This window comes from Photinus pyralis, unplaced genomic scaffold (assembly GCF_008802855.1).
Source record: "Photinus pyralis isolate 1611_PpyrPB1 unplaced genomic scaffold, Ppyr1.3 Ppyr1.4_LG2, whole genome shotgun sequence".
NCBI classification, from domain to species: Eukaryota; Metazoa; Arthropoda; class Insecta; order Coleoptera; family Lampyridae; genus Photinus; species Photinus pyralis.
The window spans coordinates 43869104-43889247 of record NW_022170403.1 but is presented as its reverse complement, the minus strand read 5'-3'; the positions used below and the strand labels follow the sequence as shown (position 1 = coordinate 43889247).

General features: G+C 38.2%; 3 protein-coding genes across 4 annotated transcripts; all 3 read left to right on the top strand.

Annotated features, from left to right (window-relative positions):
- Nucleotides 1-263: 263 nt before the first annotated feature.
- Nucleotides 264-2742, top strand: LOC116164742. The gene is made up of 3 exons (XM_031478959.1): nt 264-1230; nt 1281-1506; nt 2597-2742. Exons 1-3 carry the CDS (start codon nt 536-538, stop codon nt 2738-2740), a joined length of 1065 nt encoding a protein of 354 aa, XP_031334819.1. The 5' UTR covers nt 264-535; the 3' UTR covers nt 2741-2742.
- Nucleotides 2743-8090: 5348 nt separating this feature from the next.
- LOC116165181 lies at nt 8091-15421 on the top strand. Its single transcript, XM_031479492.1, has 2 exons — nt 8091-14429; nt 14486-15421. The coding sequence occupies exons 1-2, from the start codon at nt 8106-8108 to the stop codon at nt 14906-14908; spliced, it is 6747 nt and encodes a 2248-aa protein (XP_031335352.1). The 5' UTR covers nt 8091-8105; the 3' UTR covers nt 14909-15421.
- A 1817-nt stretch (nt 15422-17238) lies between these two features.
- Nucleotides 17239-18667, top strand: LOC116164462. Of its 2 annotated transcripts, none has more exons than XM_031478653.1 (5): nt 17239-17417; nt 17529-17706; nt 17757-18009; nt 18056-18395; nt 18602-18667. In XM_031478653.1, the coding sequence occupies exons 2-5, from the start codon at nt 17529-17531 to the stop codon at nt 18650-18652; spliced, it is 822 nt and encodes a 273-aa protein (XP_031334513.1). In that variant the 5' UTR covers nt 17239-17417; the 3' UTR covers nt 18653-18667. The 2 variants fall into 2 exon arrangements, with proteins under 2 accessions (XP_031334513.1, XP_031334512.1); XM_031478652.1 differs by having other exon boundaries at nt 18541-18619.
- The last annotated feature ends 1477 nt before the right edge of the window (nt 18668-20144 follow it).

The window sequence follows — 20144 nt, the reverse complement described above, 5'->3', positions numbered from 1 at the left end:
ATTGCAGGTATAATAAAAAATACTATTAAGATACACGTGTATAATTGGTCTTTAAAGCCCTTGCAACGGTAAAGGCACTCCGCTTCGCGTAGTGCCATTAAACTCGTTGCGCATGCTTTAAAGACTTGATTAGAAACTTGTATCTTAATATACTATTGTGTGGATATACTTGTCCTTGCAAATTTCATATTTAGCGCCTCAGATTTAGTTCTCATTTTAGTCATACCTAGTGATGGCGCTGCAGATGTTGGCTTCAAGTTTTATATTAGATATTATACGACCGTTGAGTGAATATTTAATTACACAATGATACGACGCTAGCAGTCCAGGTTTAAATGGTCGAAGCGCAAGTTACTCTTAGAATTACTATCGCAATTTACTATTTCGTATAAACTACCCTTTAAGTAATAAAAGCATCAATGACTGTTACCTACATTTGTAGTTGGCTGTGTTGTATCGATACATTCAATAAGTCACTGACATCGATGTCATAGTCTAAATTAACAATTAATTTGTTCTTCCGTGTAATGAATATATGGCTAGCGAAGTATTCTACGATTCTCTGGAGGGAGAACACTCGACTCCGTCAGACAGTCCTTCTGATAAAGCTGTGAGTAGCATCACCGGAAATGATAATTTGATAGTTATCGAAAATGAGGTAGTAAACTTGTCCTCAAGCTCTTGCGTATTGGTAATCAAATATCCTCCAAATCATTCATCACAATGTTCAAGAAAAAGTTCAAATTCAAGTTTAAAAAGCGAGTTTGAAAGGAAATGTTCCTTAAATTCGGCAAGATTAGACCATCCGCGTGATATTTCTACTTTGGTACCATTATATTCGGGAGATATAGATAAATTTGGTATAAAATGCAGAAAATGCTGTTCGACTCCTTCTCAAAAGCCTCAAGGCACTGACTGCTTCGTACATGATGAGAAAGTACGTACTGGTAGTTCTAAAAAATGCGAAACATCTAGAAAGAAACTAATTAAGTGCAGAAACACAAAAATGTCTAGCAAAGGTTCAGAAATCTTCATTCCTGAAGTACGGTCCCGGTCATACTTGACAATGTTCCACAGGCGTATCGGTTATCCTGAACAAACGCCAAACATTGATATAAAGGACACGCAAAGATCGGTCTTTGGCGACACTAAGAGAAGTTTGATTAGTTTAACATCAAATGAAAACGAGCAGTTTCGTGATGCTGAAGATTGTCAATCGGATACTACAAGGTAAGTTACTTTTTTTCTTTTCCAGATCTTTATGCCAACTCTTTTTGCAGCTTTTACATGAAAGCAATTACAGAATCTAACCAAAATAAAATAGGCAGTGGCGATGCTAATCAATCTCCTGCAATTGTCGCACCTCCACCTAGTAGCACTTCGGAGATATTTAGTTGCACGACTCCCACAAGATGCGCAAACAAGAGCAAGAGACGCGTAAACAAATTGTATCCTATTCCTGATATGGGAGGCTTGGGTGCTGACACTGTTCGATTTAAGGATAAAGTAAGTTCTTGAACATGTATGGCACATTTAAATAGTAGATGGTACACTTCTTTTTATAATATTGACAGTAATGAGTTTTTCGAGTGAAATAGAACCACCGAAATTACTTTCGGGATTTAAACAAGATCTTGTGTGTTGTCAATTATACCTAGTTGTTGTGTCCTTAACCCTTTGTCCCAACCAACCTCGAGGGGCGAAGAGAAAGAATATTGAGAAAAGTAAAACGAAAACACCAATAAACCACAATAATATATTATAATATCGAACGTGTTTCAACAGCAAGGCTGTCATCATCAGCAAACAACTAATTCGAATAGGTCAATAAATGTGGGCCAGTTTGTTTCGAAACAATTTGGTCTCAAATTGTGCAAAATTTGCTGGAATTTGCCGAATGCATGCTTGATAGGAATGGCCCTTGAGTGTTAAAGTTGATTTCAAAAATTTCAGAACATGTAAGAAAGTATTTGGTTATTTTATTTTTTACAATGTCACTTTGTGTTATCGAGGTGCAAAACTTTGACTCTTTATATGTTGAGCATTATAAACAACTCAGCAAAGATCAGAACTGTGGAATCTGATATAAGGTCTGATGTGAAGAGTCAACTGAACTATGTATGTACGCAAATTTCCTATTTCGTTCGAGAGTCTTTTGTTATACAAAAAAATGTTGTTTTTAGGGCGTTAAAATAGTACTATAGACTGTAATAAGAAGGTTGGAATGGAGAAATTCAATATGAGTTCCGAGCGCGAGTCGAAGGCGAAGAATGTTAGTTCCATAGCAAGTGCTAGAAGGTTAACTTTTTTTTTCAAAATTGATTCAGAATCGCTATATTTAATGTTTGTCGTGAAGAAATTTGCTTTCGTAGTTCGACTCGCTCACTGGATTTATGAATGAATATTCTACCGGAGCCAGTTTGTTATGGTAACTTGATCAAGTCTTTCAGTGGCTAAGGTCTTCCTAAGTCCAGATCTACATTATATTTACAAAGACAGTAACGCTACACTACATTCTTAGATAAATAACTATAGCTATCGTAATAATACCCAATAATTCAGCAGTGTATGTATTCATAGTGCACATTTTTTGCAGATGGAATTAAGAAAACGTCAATTACAGTATGGACAAAGAGCGAGTAATAGGAATAGAATTAAATTAAAAGAATTGGACATTTTAAAAAATTTGAAAAACGAAATCGCGGAGTCAAATGCTATAAATAACAAAAATGTGCATTAACGTTGAGGTTTGCCAAATAAATAAAACCTAAAAAAATTGCTTAGAAATTAATCAAGTTATCTAATACACAGAGTAAGTACCTATATCAAATCAAAAATTGGAATAGGTATTTTTCTTGGTTCGCGCTACAGATAGCCGTCCTTTTAGCAGCGGCAGAGCAAAGCGATGGAATCTGTATAGGAGTGTCGATGGTGTCCATCTATCCGTCCGTGACCAAGGACCCCGTGACGTCACACCGAGGTTATCTGTCCCTTTTTAAAATTCGCTTTAGGGGTTTTTTAGCTTTGGTTTTTTGTAGCACATTTTTTTTGTGATTTTGACATTTGGGGTCTATTTTGCTATTTAGAGCCGGCGAAGAATAATAGTATCACACACAGGCAGCTATATTGCGTATCGTAAGATGTAACAACTGCATGTCAGCCAACAACCTGGATGATTAGAAAAAGGAATATTTTGGGGAGTGGGTGAATTTAATGTGGAAAACGACAGATCTTGATTAATGTCGCATGTGACTTGGCGTTGGTTTGATGACCAGACCGCCTGCACTTTTACCTTTATGGATAACACTAAATAACCTTAAACAATGGCCCATATGAATAAAAGGGAGCATATGCTTATACTTGCAAAATTCAAAGTAAATACTCGTAAGAGCCCCTTCACACTTGGCGACTTAGCAGCGCTGCTCAGCAGCCTAGTGTGAAGGGGCTCTTACGAGTATTTACTTTGACTTTTGCAAGCATAAGCATGTGCTCCCTTTTATTCATATATGGCGTTGAGCCAGAGGGCATGTGCGGTTTCATTTCTGGGGAGTAAGCGAAACCTACAAATTTAGATTCGTCATGAAGGTAGGAAAAATGTTTGGCATGATACTTCGTAAAATTCGGTAGCTTAGTGACATTATGACGTCACAAAGATGACCGCCAGGCGAAAATCTTAGTTAAGCATTATAAAGTCTGGTTTCATGTGTAAGAAGTAAAAGTATCATACAGATTTTGATTCAGCATAAAGCTAGGATTAATGTTTGGGATGATACTTTGTGACATTCGATAGTTCAGGTACGTTACAACGTCACGTTCTAAATGTCTAGTTTTAGTTGTAGGGAATGGAAGTATCATACAAATTTTGATGCAGCATAAAGCCAGGATCAATGTTTGAGATGATACTTGATACTTTGGCATACGCATAGCGTAGCCGCCTCTCCCAGAATTTAGTCAACTGTCGTGGGGATGTGTTCCTGGTAGGTACTAACAGGGGTGCATTCCGACAACTTTGTTGTCATTGAGCTGGGCCACGACATATGAAAAACAATTTGGTGGATTGGGGAGGTTGAGGGAGGGGGGGCTAACTGGGTGTGATCCGAGCCGAAAGGGTACGACCACAGCTTCGCCACTGGAATATCTGCATGGAACCCTTTCTCATTGTTGTCCTCTTCGTGCCTATCTTTCTGTCTCCTCCTCTGGGCTGCTTGTGCTTATATCTGATTCTTCCTCCACCTCCAGTACTCATTTGCTTTCTTTCTTCATTTGGTTTTTGTCTCTGCTCCACTCTTCCCATTTTCCTATGGGAGTCCCCACTCCCCGAGGCCGCCACCGTTTGGTCTATAGTGATGTTCCATGTGAAGCAGGGTCGGCCTACTTTCCATTCCGAAGCACGTAGATTCTTGGCCATCTGCAGTATATGATCTTTGTTCCTCCTGTTTATATGCTCCCACTATCTCAGCTGCCTCATCTTCAGTCGCCCAGTGATCGCCTTTCCTCTAGTAATTCCCTTATCTCTTTTCTTGTGAGGTTGTTGTTTTCAAGCAGTATCCGTATTGCCTTCCGTTCCGCCCTCCTCATTGTTTGTCTGTTACTCTTTGTTAGTTTCTTAAAATTGAGTAGCTTAGTGACAGGATCATTTATTTATTATCCTTCTCTTGTTCTGGGCCATCAATAGACTTGCGCCCAATTACAGAGTGGGTCATAAGGCTTTTTAGGGGTGACTCTGCAGAAGGTCCTAAGTTGTTGTGTACTACTCCGGTATTTACCTTACGAATTAGGAAAACTGCAGGAAAACCTAATTCGGAATAGGTATCCGACAGAACCTCAACTCAGGTTCGAACACCCGACCTCCGGATTTATAGTCGAACGCTCTACCACTGAACCATAAAGCCGAGCAGATAATATCGGTCTTGTTATTTCAATTTGCCCTATAGTCAACTTTTGCCTTTTTGTTTCAGATATGGATTCCGGGCAGACTTTTTACCATTTACAAAAAATTGACAATTATAAAGCAGTATCATGAAAACCGCTTAGCTGCCATCTTAGCTACCAACTTTCACAAAGTATCACCCAAATCATTGATCCTGTCTTTATGCTTGAGTGAAATTAAAATTTGTCTTAAAACTTGCCTTAAAACGGTATACTACGATTGTCACTTGGCGGCCATATTTGTGACGTCATGATGTCACTAAGCTACCAAATTTTACAAAATATCATCTTGAATAATAATCCTGGCATTATGTTGCACCGATCACTCTTAATCCTTACACATGAAACCAGACTTTAGAATGCATAATTAAGATTTTCGCCCGACGGCCATCTTTGTGACGCCATAACGTCACTAAGCTACCGAATTTTACGAAGTATCATACCAAACATTTATCCTACCTTCATGACGAATCTAAATTTGTAGGTTACACTTACTCCCCAGAAAGGACACCAAATCGTTTATTTTTGACCACCTGGCTCAACGCCTATATGGGCCAATGATTCATGAAATGATTTGAGGTGGCGTGCTACACAAAAGAACACTTAATTGGAAAACGGAAGTCCAATCTGGTGTATCCACTTTTTAACTGCGATAGGTCAAGAGGGAGAAAACGACTTGGTAAGTATCGATCTGACCAAAAAATTATTTACAAATGATATATCGCCCATTATGCAGAAAAGCTCAAGTTTTAGACTTGACACAATTTCAAACTGTAAACAGAAGAGTGGGTCCCATCAAATACCTAAATATTCCCATGTACAAATTGTTATCTTCGTATAAATGTAAAACCTTCGACCTCCCTGAAAATGAGGTCATAACGTATAATTTAGAGGCCTGACATAGTATCCATTACCTACACCCGTGCATAATGAAAAAAATTAGAATAGATCATGTTTGGTTTTCCTCATGGTAGTTTCTGTAACCGATATATTAAGAAGTTTATTAACGATCCTAGAGATCGTTTAAAATCAACACACTACTATGGTTAAGATTAGACGAAGAATGCCTTCACGATCGCGCCGTTGAGAAAATTGAATGGCTCGTCTCACGGTTTTGCGATCAAGGTTAAGGTAAATGCCAGACTTTTCGGCTTATTGCCGTTTGCACTGACAAATTTAAGCGGAGCTTAGCTTAAGCGTCCATGGAAACGATTATTGAGACAATGGTTGCCATGGATTTTAGCTACGCCTAAGCTAAACTCCGCTTAAATTTGTCGGTGCAAACGGCCATTAGTTGTCTATTTATATTATGCCCAACATAAGTTCTGAAACGGAACCTAGTCAAGCCGTGTAGTTCGCGCGGATTTTCGCCTCACATCTCCATACAAAGCCCCCCGTACGTCTCCGCCAAAACAGTTAATACCTAGATCTGGTAACACGGTCGATCCGGAGCTTATCGGATCTATCCAGCTCGCTTAATTGTAAATGCTATTTGTTTATCGCCATACTTACTCCCGTTTACATTTCCTACAAAAAGGTACAAATGTAAATTTTCCTATGTTAAATGGAATACAAATTTGAACAAATGTTTTAAACTGCAAAACGATCACCCGTGACACCCACAGTGACAAAAGAAAAGAAATTTTAACCACAAATACTTCTAGAAAAGGCAAACACATCGCATATAGCAAAAATCAGATTTGCGTATACGCAGGCTGCGCAATGCCAACTTTCTTATTTATCGAGATATCTTTTTGAAATTTTAATCACAGATGTAACTGTTAAAGGCGAGAATATTGATATTGCAAACATTAGATATGCGCAGTCGGTACCAACTTTCTTATTTATGAAGATATTTCTCAAACACATCGCACATAGTAAAAATAGAATGCGCGCATGCGCAGACTGCAAAATGCCAACTGTTTATTATCTTATGAAGATGTCTCTCTAACGTTTAACCATAGACGCTTCTAGTAAAAACACACATCGCATACCTATAGCATAAATTAAATGTACCCATGCGCGAACTACGCAACGGCAACTTTTTTATTTATGGAGATATTTCTTTGAAATTTTAACCATATATGCCGCTAGTAAGGAAAAACATAGCGCACATAGCTATGGCTTTTTGAGAAATACTGATCAATTCATGGAAAATGCGCTGAAGTTACTCGCCTTAGGGCGTAAACCTTTTTACTTGTTTTTACTGCCATCACTTTCTGGGATATATCTTTTTCTCTTGGTTTTTCAGTTTTTTTAATTCGTTGTTTTTCTCTAAAATTTCTTTTCTTCCAATGTTATTGTGATCTGTTGTTCCGATAAAGAAATTTTTTACGCTCATCCTCGCCGACGTCGATTTCTATTTCACTCAGTTGTTTCTCTTCGAGTGTTGGGTTCACTAGTTGGATTATCTCTGCGGGTTTTTGGGTTTGATATTTATTTTATTGAAAAATAATCTTGAAAACGTTATATAAGATGGGACTGCCCCTACCCCTGATGCTGGACCAGTGAAGCTCATTGCCTTCTCTCTATTCCTTGTTCCTGACTTGGTTCGTCTGACTCTCTCCAAGTGGCTTGCGGATTACGGGTAAGTTCTCCGTGATAAAAGCTGTTTCTATACCATGGCCCATACTTTTCTCAGCTCTATCGGGTTCAATAGCCTCCTATACCATTCCTTCTCGGTTTCTTCTCAGTACTGTTAATGCGCGCCACACAAAGTCTTCGACTCTGCGGAACGTTCCCGTTATACTTACAATACAGTATTCAGATGCGTCTTTCTACGACAACAACGGCGAATCTTGAATTGTACATTTCACAATATGTTTCAAGGGTTAAGGGACGTATTTTCTATAAAGCGCAAGAAGCTAATGAGATACTTATCCAGTCACTTAGTCTATTCTGATAGTGGCACTATAATTAGGTATTTTGAAGTTTGGCAAACGCGTGGTGTTACCCTGTTCCATCTCGCTTATGGTGGCACTGTTTTAGAATAGAATTTAAGAGGTGTTTGAAAAAAATGATTCGACCATCAGAGTATCGGAAAAAGAGATTTTGTGATTTGATCATGAAGCGCCTACAAAAAAATAGCAGGTAGAGTAAAAGCTGAATGTATAGTGTGACAGTGACATTGACTCTGATATCAGTGTAACAGTTAATCTACAACTACTAGAAGAAACATGAATTGGCAAACAATAATTTTCGACGAAGATTTAAAGAACTTTCATAAAAGTCGAACTTGCGAATTCTTATTCATGGTTGAGCGCTCTGAAGGTGCTGGTAAGGTACTTGACAAATTTTACTTTGGTTCAAAGAAAAACCCTTTAAGTAACGTTAAAATAATAACTTATCAAGATATTTTGAACAATGTTACAACAGTTTACAGTCAGCCTCTAACGGGTAAGAAAAAATCCAATGAATTGTATAACCTTGCTGCCAAAGACACTTATGAGTATTTGATGTACCACGGTCGCCTTCCATACACGTGGATGGTTAACTTAATTAAACTTCATGTAATGTACTTAATCGATGAAGATGTTTCTGCGAGTCAAAGGCTATTAATGACGGAAAGAGATTTGAATAATGAAAGGGCCGAATTATTAAATCCAGTCGAGAAGAAACCTAAAGGTCAACCTTTTGATCCATTCAATGCGTACAAATTAAAAACTAACACTTTCTTTAAATCCAAAAAAGTGGACAATCCTTTACTTTACGAATCTATTCCCGTGGAATCAAAAGAGCTTCTCTTTGTTATGATAGGATTTTACGATTATCAACTGTTTAGAACGTTGTTTGAAGCGAAGGTTCCCTGTTTATGTTTAGTCCAAGTTGTTGAACCCAGTTTCAAACCAATTTCATCTGGTTATGATAATGATGACGGCGTTAACTGCTCTCAGAAAGCAACTAAACGTAAAACTAAGAAATCGCAAGCTTTGCTTGACTTTTGGACGAACCTTTATAATAACTTTGAAAATGAAAACTATGAGGAGTGTTTTACGCATACGTACCACATGCTCATTTGTCCAGCTTCGTTTGCGTTTGAGACCCAATGTGTTACTACAAAGTTATGCGTAAAAGTGTTCAATACTATCTCTGATGAGTTACTACGATTCTTTGATGTACAAAGATGCTATGCAAACTACATCAGACATTTGAAAATGTGCAATGTGGGTCCGAAACCCAATTTTGCTTCCTCTGGAAAGTACCCTTTGTACAATAAAATTATGAATTTGTTGCCTCCCGAATGTTTCAACGTATCTTTTCTTTTATACGCCATGCTCGAGCAACTTCAACGATTGTCATCGTCAAATCTACCTGCCACGAACTCGTCTGAAATATTTGTAACCTATGAATCACCAGCGAAAGAGTTACCCACACACAAAAGCATCAAGAGGTGTATTGGTGACATACTAAAAAGAGCTGCTCCATCTTTTTGTTCTAACAATTTAAACGAGCATCGTGATGGTTCAAAAGCAAACTTAGGAATATCAAGAAAACCATTTCTAACTCACGAAAGGAATCACAATTACATACGAATAAGTCCATACGAGAAAATTCGCCCCGAGTACTTAAGAATTAATCATCATGGTCTAGAGATGTGCCGTTCAGCACTGTTGTGGAAACGTTGCAATTTTAAAGAGCTCCAGGTTTTTCTGAACAAATACAACTTGAAGAACTTGGCTAGTGTTTTAGAGCTACCTGTGCAGGAAATACAGTATGCTCTTCACGTAGTCCTCTTTCACTCAATGAAATGTTCTACCGACAAAAATTCAGTTACAACTTGCAACAATTCATTCACCTCATTGTTCGCGCCGATAGAAGACACTGCACCAGGGGTTACTACTTTAACAAATGATACTTTCAAGTCGATACCCGGTAATCAAAACGTTTACGAGGTTCGAAATATGGCGTCATTTAAATGGTACGATAAATTAACGTCAGACGTAATGCTACAAGATCTCTTTGATGCCGAACAGAATCACGCTTGCATGGATTACAAATTTAATGCCTTTGATGATACAATTTTGTTGAGATTTCACAATGATCTGGACGAATTTGGACTCAATCGGCGAGTACACAATGAATCGTTAAGAACGAATATTGGGTTGAAAGACTTCTGTAAGTATGTCATTAATGAAGATTGTGAATGGCTAAAAATGCAAGAAGAAAAGTATCTCAAAGATCGCGAAAAGGAGTATGACGAGAACGTCAGAGCGCAGCAGGTCGCAAAGCAAACATTTTACCCCGAGTTAATCTTTACTGATTCCGATTTTGTACAACCAGGATCATTCAAAGCAAAGGCCAAAAACGAAACAAAATTAAACCCGTCTCCTACAACTGCACCAATCGCTACTCTCGAAAAACTATCAGAACCACCTCTACCACTGCCGTCTAAAAAACTTAGTCTTCATTTCGCCGACTCAGACTTTCGGTATTATGCATATGATCACTGCGATCACCGTTTGCAATTAACGGGCTCGACAATCCTATTTCACAGTCAAGATGGTGTCAAAGTAACAGTTGATCAAACTCGCTTTTTGAAATCACCCAAAACGTTATCCATTAACGTATCAGTTGGCGGACACAGCTTAGTACTCCACAAAAATGAGATAACTTGGTCAGAACCGCTCACCTTTCATTTCGCTTTGGCAAACCAAACTATTGTGGCATTTGGGAAACCCCACAAACCGAAAAGGCCCGAATCCAAATTATTTTCCAACTTATATCATGCGATAAAAGAAGGCGATCCCAATTTACGGCAGCGACTGTATTTTGTGTCGGAAACCCAAAGTCGCGTAATGAAATGCTTCGACGTCCCAATGATTACTAAAAGAAATTTGATTTTATCTCAAGATCTATTGACTCCCTTCCTGCGAGAAGTAGCCAAAAGAAAAATTCCCGTTAAATATGTCTTATCAAGCGAAACTTTGAGTAATGAGGAAATAACCGAAATCAAAAATGTTGTGAGTGCAAAATTACGTAGAGGAGAACATGTGCCAAGAAAAAGGTCGACCAAGTTTATTACCATAACCAACACTGAGGAAGTAGAAGACGTACAAGACGAAGAAACTCTTTGGAGTAGTCAAGCACGTCGAGCCTTTTCATCGGAAGATTTTACCATTTTAAAAAGGTCAACAAAAAAAGTACTAGGCAAGATTAGGGAGGCGCAAGTTTCTCAAATCCCAATATTTAAAATTTGTTCGAGCAGACTTCATAAAAATCAATACGTAAAACGAGTGAAATCTTCCGTTGCCATTCCTGAAGGAACTGTGATAAAACGCTTAGCTATTAAACCGCGTTTGCGTTACGGTGAAAGTGAATTAAAAATTTCGAAGTTACTGCCTATTAAACCTCTTATTGTGGGGAATAGTCCAAATTACAATTTAAAAGTTTCGTTGCCGTCTGGATTGATCGTGGAAACCGTGCCTGGAGTTGAAGGGGCACATTTTTGTTTACGGCAGAGGTATGTAGATGTGGGTCCACAATCAAAATCAATTTCCAGCGAGTCTTCACGCACTTTTTTGAGAAATGGCATCTTAGTGATTAGTAAAAATGATGGAAATTTGAATCTCTTAAACGTAAATGGCCACATTGCTAACTGTAATTTATCTACAATTAAGGAAAAAGGTGCCAATAACTCGAGACTAAAACGCAAAGTGTTTTCTCATTTAACACACTTGCACGCATACGGTGCAAATTTCCGCAAATTTAAAAGGCATCTACAAAGGGTAGTGTACCGATTGGAAAAGCACGAGGTAAGTAAATCATTCACCAGTTATAGTAGATCTCCATTTAGAAGGTTGAAAAATTGTCATAGTGGCGTTTATTTTTTGCAAAATTCGATGTCTCCATGTGCAAAGTTTTCTTTAATTACTTGCGATGGAAGAAAGATAACAAAAGTAAAATCGGCAATAGTTGAAGAAAAGAAGTTTTATACTTCGACTGTGACCGATTATCGATATGAAGAAGTTCTTTTCACCAGAGAGGATGGAACGCATAGTTTGCTGAATCGCGATGGAGTTCTAATAACACAGTTCCCCGATGGTAGCAGAATATCATCTTGGATCTATATTGAACCAGAATTGATCTACGTAGTTGATGAGCCTATTCGTTGTAATATTACATGTGACAAGCAAGAGCAAGCCTCTTTACATTCCGTTTCTGGCTCTATGTCATCTACAGACGACAAAACCAAACCCGCAGAAACAGGATGGGTATCTGTCTTTCTAAATTTCAAATTGGAAAATCCACATTACGCCACTGTGGCGTATTATGGCTCGAGCAAGTATGCGGATATTACACTTCCTGGTAATATAAATATTAACATGACCGATTTGGGAGAATACAAAATGCAAGTCGATGACCGAATCGCCGCCAACATAACATGCGACAAATTAGTGTTGGAGTCACAATTATGCCACAACTGTCTAGGGAAGTGTACAACGACTTTGAACCTTAGACCTTTTTTTAACAAGGAGAGGGGCGCTTTTAATTCAAGCAAAATTAAACTTTTGAAAACAGTTGACAGCTTTAGAAAGAAGTTTGTAGTAAATTATGATGGCAGGTGTTACAAGAACACAGATTATGAAGCAGGAGGAAGAAATAAAGAATGTTGTGAGATGCACCGCCCATTTGAGTTTCAGCAACTTTTTCTGCTAACAAGATCTTTAAATGGTTGCAAACTGTGGGACACTATGTCGTTTGAAAATCAACGCTTAATGGCACAGAAGCATGAACATGTTACTGTAAAGAGTTCACAAGATAAACATTCCTCATTGGTCATTTTGGAAACTTCGGTTGATGTACCAAAGGACTACGAATTTATGCTTCCCTACAAAGAGAAGTCTTTAACGTTAACCAAACAGAAGGCAAATAAGTGCGAAGAGGCCAAGACATTTTATACAAAAAGACTAATCTTGCGTGGGCTTCCAAGTGCACCTACGTTGTTACCATTTTACAAAACCTTGAGGGATTTACTCACACCCAATCCGAAAATTACCTGGTCCGGTGCCTCTGAATTTTTCATATTTTACGACAAGATTTTAACGGAATTTAAAAGTGACCAAACCGATAAAAAGAAAGCCTATCTTCTAGCTGAGGCTGAAAAAATGCACGTGGCAGAACCGGTTGTACCGCTTTCAGAACGCTTAAAAAATTGGAAAAGGCGACGTGCTAGTAAAATTAACAAAATTAGGCATACAACGGTTCCTTTATATTATAACTCTAAACAGAGAGAAGATTTGATGAAGGAACTGTATCCTGAACCCACTCCATCGGAATCTCTAATTGCTACTTCCTCCATTTCTAATGAAGCACCTATGGTACCTTCAGAAGCTAGCGTGAGCTGCGACCACCAACCAGAATCATTACAAGATGAAGCGAAAACGAATTCTGTAGACACTCAGACTCAAGTAGAGCACAGCGTATCACTAAGTGTACAGGAAAATTTAAAAATGGGATACTCCATAAAAAAAGATTTAAATGGCAATGTTCATGCAAACGAAATTTTGAAAGAAGTTATTTTGAGATTCAGTTCCTTTCTTGAAGACGTAGAGGACAAAAATGAAAATGTGTCAGTTCACAAAGTTGAGTATGTCGCCGAAAAAATTTATAACAACATACTATTCGCTGCCAACGAGTTTGATAGTTCGCGTTGTAACGATTACATTACCATCGCTGCTACGATTATTGTTAAAAACGTAACTTCCGAGCATCTAAATACTGCCGAAATGCGTTACCTGGTTACTTTCTTATCTGGACCAATCGTTGAAAATATGGGAACGTGTATTGGCGTCAACACCAAATCTTGCACACCGTGCTTTGATGGCTCGAGTTGTACGTTGAAACAACCAGCAGACCAAGATGATTCAACATCGGCCGAATCAAATCAAGTTGAATCTGCGTACGAAGTTTATTGCAGTTACTCAGGCAAAACTAAAATCGGTCTCCGACCTTCGTCTTCAAGTTCGATTGAGCATAGTGGGGATAAAGTTAGGCCAAAAGGGAGCAGCTTAACGGTCGTTTATGAATCAAGTGGAGTGGATCATGATAAATCACTAGATCCTAAAGCGAAATATCTAATACGGTCATCTTACACCAACTTGATTCAGTCGCAAGGTGGAAGCGAGGTGTGCACTAAATGTATTGAAACCACCTCATTTTGGACAAAGTACGCGAAGAGAACGAGTGGCGAGGAAAATGATCAGTTGGAAAGCGTTGAACAATTACTTACGGGAGAATTCAGTGAAGCAGGAAGTGGTAAAGATTTTCCGTCAACCTCCTTTGGTAATTTCGAATCAAATCAATCCATAGTTATAGAGGATAGTGAAAGTCGGACAGTTGCATTAGATAGGGATACAGACGACCTACCATCTGACAGCATGATGGCTTTATTCAGTTTGGCATCTTTAAAAGCTAAAAACATGCAGAACATGCCCCCGTACATTGAACGAGACCCTAATGACATACAGAAATTTCTCACTAACGCAATAACGTCCGCTGAGGTACGTATAGTAACAAAATGTATTAGCTACAGTTAACCGCTAAAACATTATTTCAGGGTGAAGACAGGAAGCGATCCAAATTGATTCAGTCGGCATTAAGTAAATGTCGAAAGTGTGTTAAAAAAGGTCACGGGCGCTTTTCCAAGAACAAAAGTCTTACAGATGTTGTAAACCAGATAAGAGCCGATAATCCACTATTAAGTAGCCAAACTGCAATTAATGGAAGTTTGTTAGACATTCTGCAATCAGACGTAGAAGAGTTGGATGGGAAAAAACACGGCAAGCATTTAATTTGTGCAGAAATTACGAATAAAGATGCGAGATTAGTAAAGGAAGGTTGTCCTCCGATCATGGATCAAACAACGACGTATAGGGTACCACGGCAAGAACCGATAGGAAAAATAGTGAAGAAAAGCGTCGGAATGGTTACAAAGGAAGGCACTACTGATAAAAGATTTCAAACTCGATCTTTTCATTAAAGTTTGCTTAATTCAAATATAAAAGATTGTCTGTAATTTGCTCTTTCTATTCTATCTTTCGAATAGTATCTCTATAATTTGAAAATTAACACTGTTATTACTACCCGATCCCACCCCTTCACCACGCAGTCCCACCCCTTCGCCGCCCGATCCCAACACTTCGCCAACCTTTTGCCACCCGATCACACCCCTTCGCCACCCGATCCCATCAGATCATCAACCAATCCCAACACTTCGCCCTCCGATTTCACCACTTTGCCACCAGTTCCCCATCCGATCTTAACTTTTCGCAACCCAATCCCATCCGATCCCGATCCAACCCTTTCGCCACTTAATTCCATTCCTTTATCACGCGATCCCAACCCTTTACCACCCGATCCCACACCATCTCACGTGATTAAATCCCTTCGCCACCCGATCCCACCCCATTGACACCCGTTCCCACCCTATCGTCACTCGATCCCAATCCGATCCCACCACTTCGCCCCCCTATTCAACCATTTCACCGCTCGATCCCACCCATTTACCACCCGATCCCACCCCTTCGCTATCCAATCTCACACCATCCCCACCCGATGCCACCCCTTCGCCACCTGGTCACACCCCATCGCCACTCGTTCTCTCCCCTTAGCCACCAGATCCCACCCCTTCGCCAATCGCCACCCAATCCTACCCCTTCGCCACCCGATTCCAACCCTTCACCACCCGATCGCCTCCCAATCACACGCCCTCGCCACCTAATCGCACCCCATTATCACCCCATCTCCACTCATTCCCATCCCATCCCCACCTGATCTCACCCCTTCACCACACGATGCCACCTCTTCGCCACCTGGTCCCGCCCCTTCACTACCCGTTCCCCCTATTCGCCATTTCCATCCCATCTCACCCGAGCCCACCCCTTCGCCACCCACCAAAGATTACTATCTGCATTCAATAACAAAAATTAACAACAAACATTTACGAAGCATCGCCATTAAAAACATGAAAGTAAAACATGTATAAAACCCCTATACTATCTACTACACTATTTTGCCCTAAAGATTTTTTTTCAATCTATCCTGCGAAGGGGGCCATTTTGGAAATCGAAATTGAAAAATGTTTATAACAAATGTTGTAGTACCTAGTGTAGGGCTTTGATAATTTTTTTGCTTTCAAACATAGATGGGGTGGTTCTCAAAAATTCTTTTTTTTTAATTCTTGATCGGCCCTATTTAATTTACTTGAAAAAATAAATAATAATCATAAATACAAATATCTTAGAGAGCTAAAAAATAGTTATGAAAATCCTTATTTATTTTCAATAGTAATATAATAGTAAATAAAATAAATTTATCGAAAACAAAAGAACGGGGACACCAAATCAAAAATTGAAACTAAGAAAATTTGTTTCTTTAAATGACTACTTAGTACTGTGCGATCAAAAATGAGTTACTGTGGAGTCACATTTGGAACTTTTGTTTACATGGGAAAATCGTATTTAACTTGAACTTCCAAAAGCGACTCGACAGCAACTCATTTTTGATCGCCCGTTATTAACACCCTGTATACTAATATGCAGGATAGAATCTCTCACTACCTGTAAATACACTTTTCAAAAGTCAAGCTTCGTTACGAAAATCCCTGTTCGTCGACACCTGCGCAGAACGGTCGAAACCGAAGACATCACAACTGCTGTATACACAGAGCATTTCGTATTTTTCTCATACATACTACCATTTTTTCAAATGTAAGGTGTGTCGTCTAACACAATAGGGGTCACCACTCACCACAGATGTCAGGATAATGTATTTCAAACGGTTGATTGCCATCTACTTACTGATCCGAGAGGCAGACGTAATAATAATTAGCTATCGAGTATCGATTGCGAAAAAAAAACGTGAAATCTCTTCCCATTTCCAAGAGGCAGAAACAACAATTTCGTAAGGAAGTGATTTAGTTTAAACTTTAAAGGCTTTCGTCTCTTAATAACTTAATTCATAAAAATCATTCCAAAAGAATACTATAAGTATGATCTTGATCTTGGTCATAGAGTAAACGTTATTTACTCTATGTCTTGGCCAAAGTGTTGGTCCAGTCTTCAACAGCTATACCTTAATCTCATCTCTAAGTTAATTTTTGCTGATAATCAATAGCGATTGTTACGTATTCACTCTCTAGGGGACAAATAGTACAGCCTACTGAGTACTGATTTTCAAAAATGAACGATTCATGTTCGTCCTATTTTATTCGTTTTTGAGGGCGTTCACTGTATATAAGATCATCTTTCTTTTTTTAATACACGCACCTTGCTTATTTAGTCATCCTCCTTTAGCTGAATATAGCAACAGTTGTGTGATGTATGCAATAAATGTAAATGATAATAGGAAATTTAGGTTAAATTGACTTGTTGATTATTTGACACGATAATGTTTATAGTTTAATTTTTTTATTCAATCAATATCCATTATAATAAATTACAATTAAAATGAACACGAAAGAGTAGGTAGTCGTGAAGACATATGGGAAGGTAGGTGAATTCTGTAACAATATACAAAAATTAATGTTGGTCAATCCTCTAATGATTTTCTGACATTAGGCTTAGTTTTTCCTCAATTAATAACAATTAAATTCCTATTAGATGGCAACTGAGAATGTAGATTATGAAAAACAATTTCAAGAGGACTTGGAGCGTGCACAGGCACTTAGCCTGGAGTCATTGGCGTTGGAACAATTTAGAAACCAAAAACGCTTACAGGAACTCAACATATCCACAAAAAATGTTTCGACTAGAACGAAAATCATTAAAAATACTTCAGGTATGTGATGACAAAGTAGCAAAATGGAGATTAATGTATTTCTGTTTTAGTTTTGCGCACATCGTCTATGAATGAATCGGACTGCGGTCCTGCCAGACCCGAACGACATCATATAAAATCTAGACCTAGACCTGGTGCAACAAGTACCAGCCCTGCAAATTCAATAATTGCACCACCTCCATCATCGCAACGTCGAAATAGCACAACTTCTATTACATCTGATGAAAGTACTGCAGATCTAATATCGTTCACTAGCCCTCCATCAAGCAGCATTTTAGACCTTTACGATGATGGACCCAATATGTGAGTACTAAACTAAAGTAAATCTTAATTTACGCTTACATTTTAGGTCGGTCAATGGAAAACAATTGCCCAATCCAACTGCGAATATCTTGCGCGAATATCAAATGAGGCAATATCATACTCAACCTTCGCCATTGCTAAACAATTTATTTCAAAGCAAAACTAACCAGCCCCTCGGTCGCCCAATTGGCTGGCAATTTAATACAGGCTATACATCTTCGAGTAGTGTGAGCTCAGTTTCCAGCGCTATGCAAAGTCCTACTCTGGGAATTACTAGCAGTTCTGTGATCATCCCTGCAAATATTGGGTGGAATATTTCTACACCTCCACCTCCTCCTACAAAACAGATTAACATTCTTTCAAGTAATGAATCTGACCAAGAAAAGGTAGAGTTAACATTTTTGATAATTATGACCAAATCATGCATTACTAAAAAGATGTCTGCATTTGGGGCTCTATGTATATACTGGCTGGCCATATTTGCAAATGAGTATATTCTTTATCACCAGTATCTTTCTGTTTCATTTCTAGGTTAGAATTATGAATATTTCAACACTAATTCTGATGTCATTGAAAACTAAACAAATTTTAGATTGATAGAATATGCAGTTTTTCTGACCATGTAGACAAACATGCGAGGTGATTTTATGAAGACTCTGTATTGAGATACATTAATGAAGTTTACTGAGTTTACTGGTAGGATTGCTCTGAACCTTAACAAAATGTACTATCCGTTTGACAGATCAACGCAACGGATGAACCCAAGGTTAGTAAAGTTAATAGGTTGCATGGTAACTACTAGCAACCATAACGAAGAGAGGGGGCCGAAGTACGAATGACGTCACAGTGTGCAAGTGACAGCCATTGAACTGTATTTAATTTAATGTGATCAGTTACCCGACTGTGATTCACATATGTGAACGCTCACTTTCTCATACTTTACAATATGCCAGGAAAAGAGGATTCCGTGCTGGTACTCGGGTAGAATTGCTTTATGTATTTGTAAGTCTTGTTTCATAAATTACACTAGCCTTTGTGGTCAGAAAACCATTTCCTGTCTGTAGTGTTTTTTTTAGAAACTACGACACTTTGTTAGCAATTTGACATATCCTAAAAGGTAATAGGCATAGAACTTTATAAAAAACGTCATTTAACGGCTTTGTTTTTATTTTTTATAACAATTTAGGAGTAAAAGGAAACATACTCCCACTTTCAACTTTGATGTAAATGTTCATAACCACACATCGCAACACAGAAATGTATGTATGTTATCATAACTTATATATGTACCTCTTGAAAGAACGCAATTAATATAGAAAATATCCAAAACTGGAGGAATTAATTAAAATTTTGAAAATCAGTGTTTAGCTGTTAAAATGGATGTGCACAAAGTTACGTCACACGCTCGTGGTCCCCTATTGGCCGAAAGTTACCATGCAACCTATTAACTTTACTAACCTTGGGATGAACCCACCTTTAAAGCCTTATCAAAAGAAGGCCACTTGATCAAATGACATCAAATTTTAGTAAATTGAACCTTTTCAAACACATTTTTTCTAATTTCTATTTGTGGCTGCGAAACCTGATTCCAAAATGAAAGGCAACACAAACATTTCACTTGTACAACTCTCTTTGCTATATCAGAAACAATTGGATTGGGTCACATTCTGTTATTTTTGTAAACCATTTGTTATTTGTAATATTTAAATAACCCCTAGGCCAAATTAACTCGAGCGGCCTCCTAGGTGAAACTTCCTAGGAGTGATCGTCAAATTGCATTGTGAGCAAGCCAACTTTTTGGCGAATTTTTCTCAAAGTAAAAATCTTTATTGGCTGCACTTTATGTTGTGAATTGGCCAATGAGCGGAATTTTCTTATCGGAATATCTATGTGATTAATTGAGGTATTGATGTTGATTGAAAAACATTTGATGAAGTAGATGAAAGTAGGTAAGATTAGTTGCATATTTTAAGGGGTATTTGACTTGTATATTTAAAAATTGAACATAGGAGATTTGTATGTTCAGAGTTGAGTAAATTTACACATTCAATATAATCAGCGATGCTGATAATATTGCGTATGGTGGCAAGATAGAATTGAACTGCAAGAAAATGTCACCTCAATTTTTTTTTAAT

Excerpts from the sequence above, each read along its gene's own strand:
- LOC116164742 (XM_031478959.1), top strand. The coding sequence starts at position 536 with ATGGCTAGCGAAGTATTCTACGATTCTCTGGAGGGAGAACACTCGACT. Across the intron at positions 1,231-1,280 it reads TGTCAATCGGATACTACAAG|CTTTTACATGAAAGCAATTA; the intron begins GTAAGTTACTTT and ends CTCTTTTTGCAG. Across the intron at positions 1,507-2,596 it reads CTGTTCGATTTAAGGATAAA|ATGGAATTAAGAAAACGTCA; the intron begins GTAAGTTCTTGA and ends CATTTTTTGCAG.
- LOC116165181 (XM_031479492.1), top strand. The coding sequence starts at position 8,106 with ATGAATTGGCAAACAATAATTTTCGACGAAGATTTAAAGAACTTTCAT. Across the intron at positions 14,430-14,485 it reads ACGCAATAACGTCCGCTGAG|GGTGAAGACAGGAAGCGATC; the intron begins GTACGTATAGTA and ends ACATTATTTCAG.
- LOC116164462 (XM_031478652.1), top strand. The coding sequence starts at position 17,529 with ATGGCAACTGAGAATGTAGATTATGAAAAACAATTTCAAGAGGACTTG. Across the intron at positions 17,707-17,756 it reads AATCATTAAAAATACTTCAG|TTTTGCGCACATCGTCTATG; the intron begins GTATGTGATGAC and ends TTTCTGTTTTAG. Across the intron at positions 18,396-18,540 it reads ATGAATCTGACCAAGAAAAG|GTTAGAATTATGAATATTTC; the intron begins GTAGAGTTAACA and ends TTTCATTTCTAG.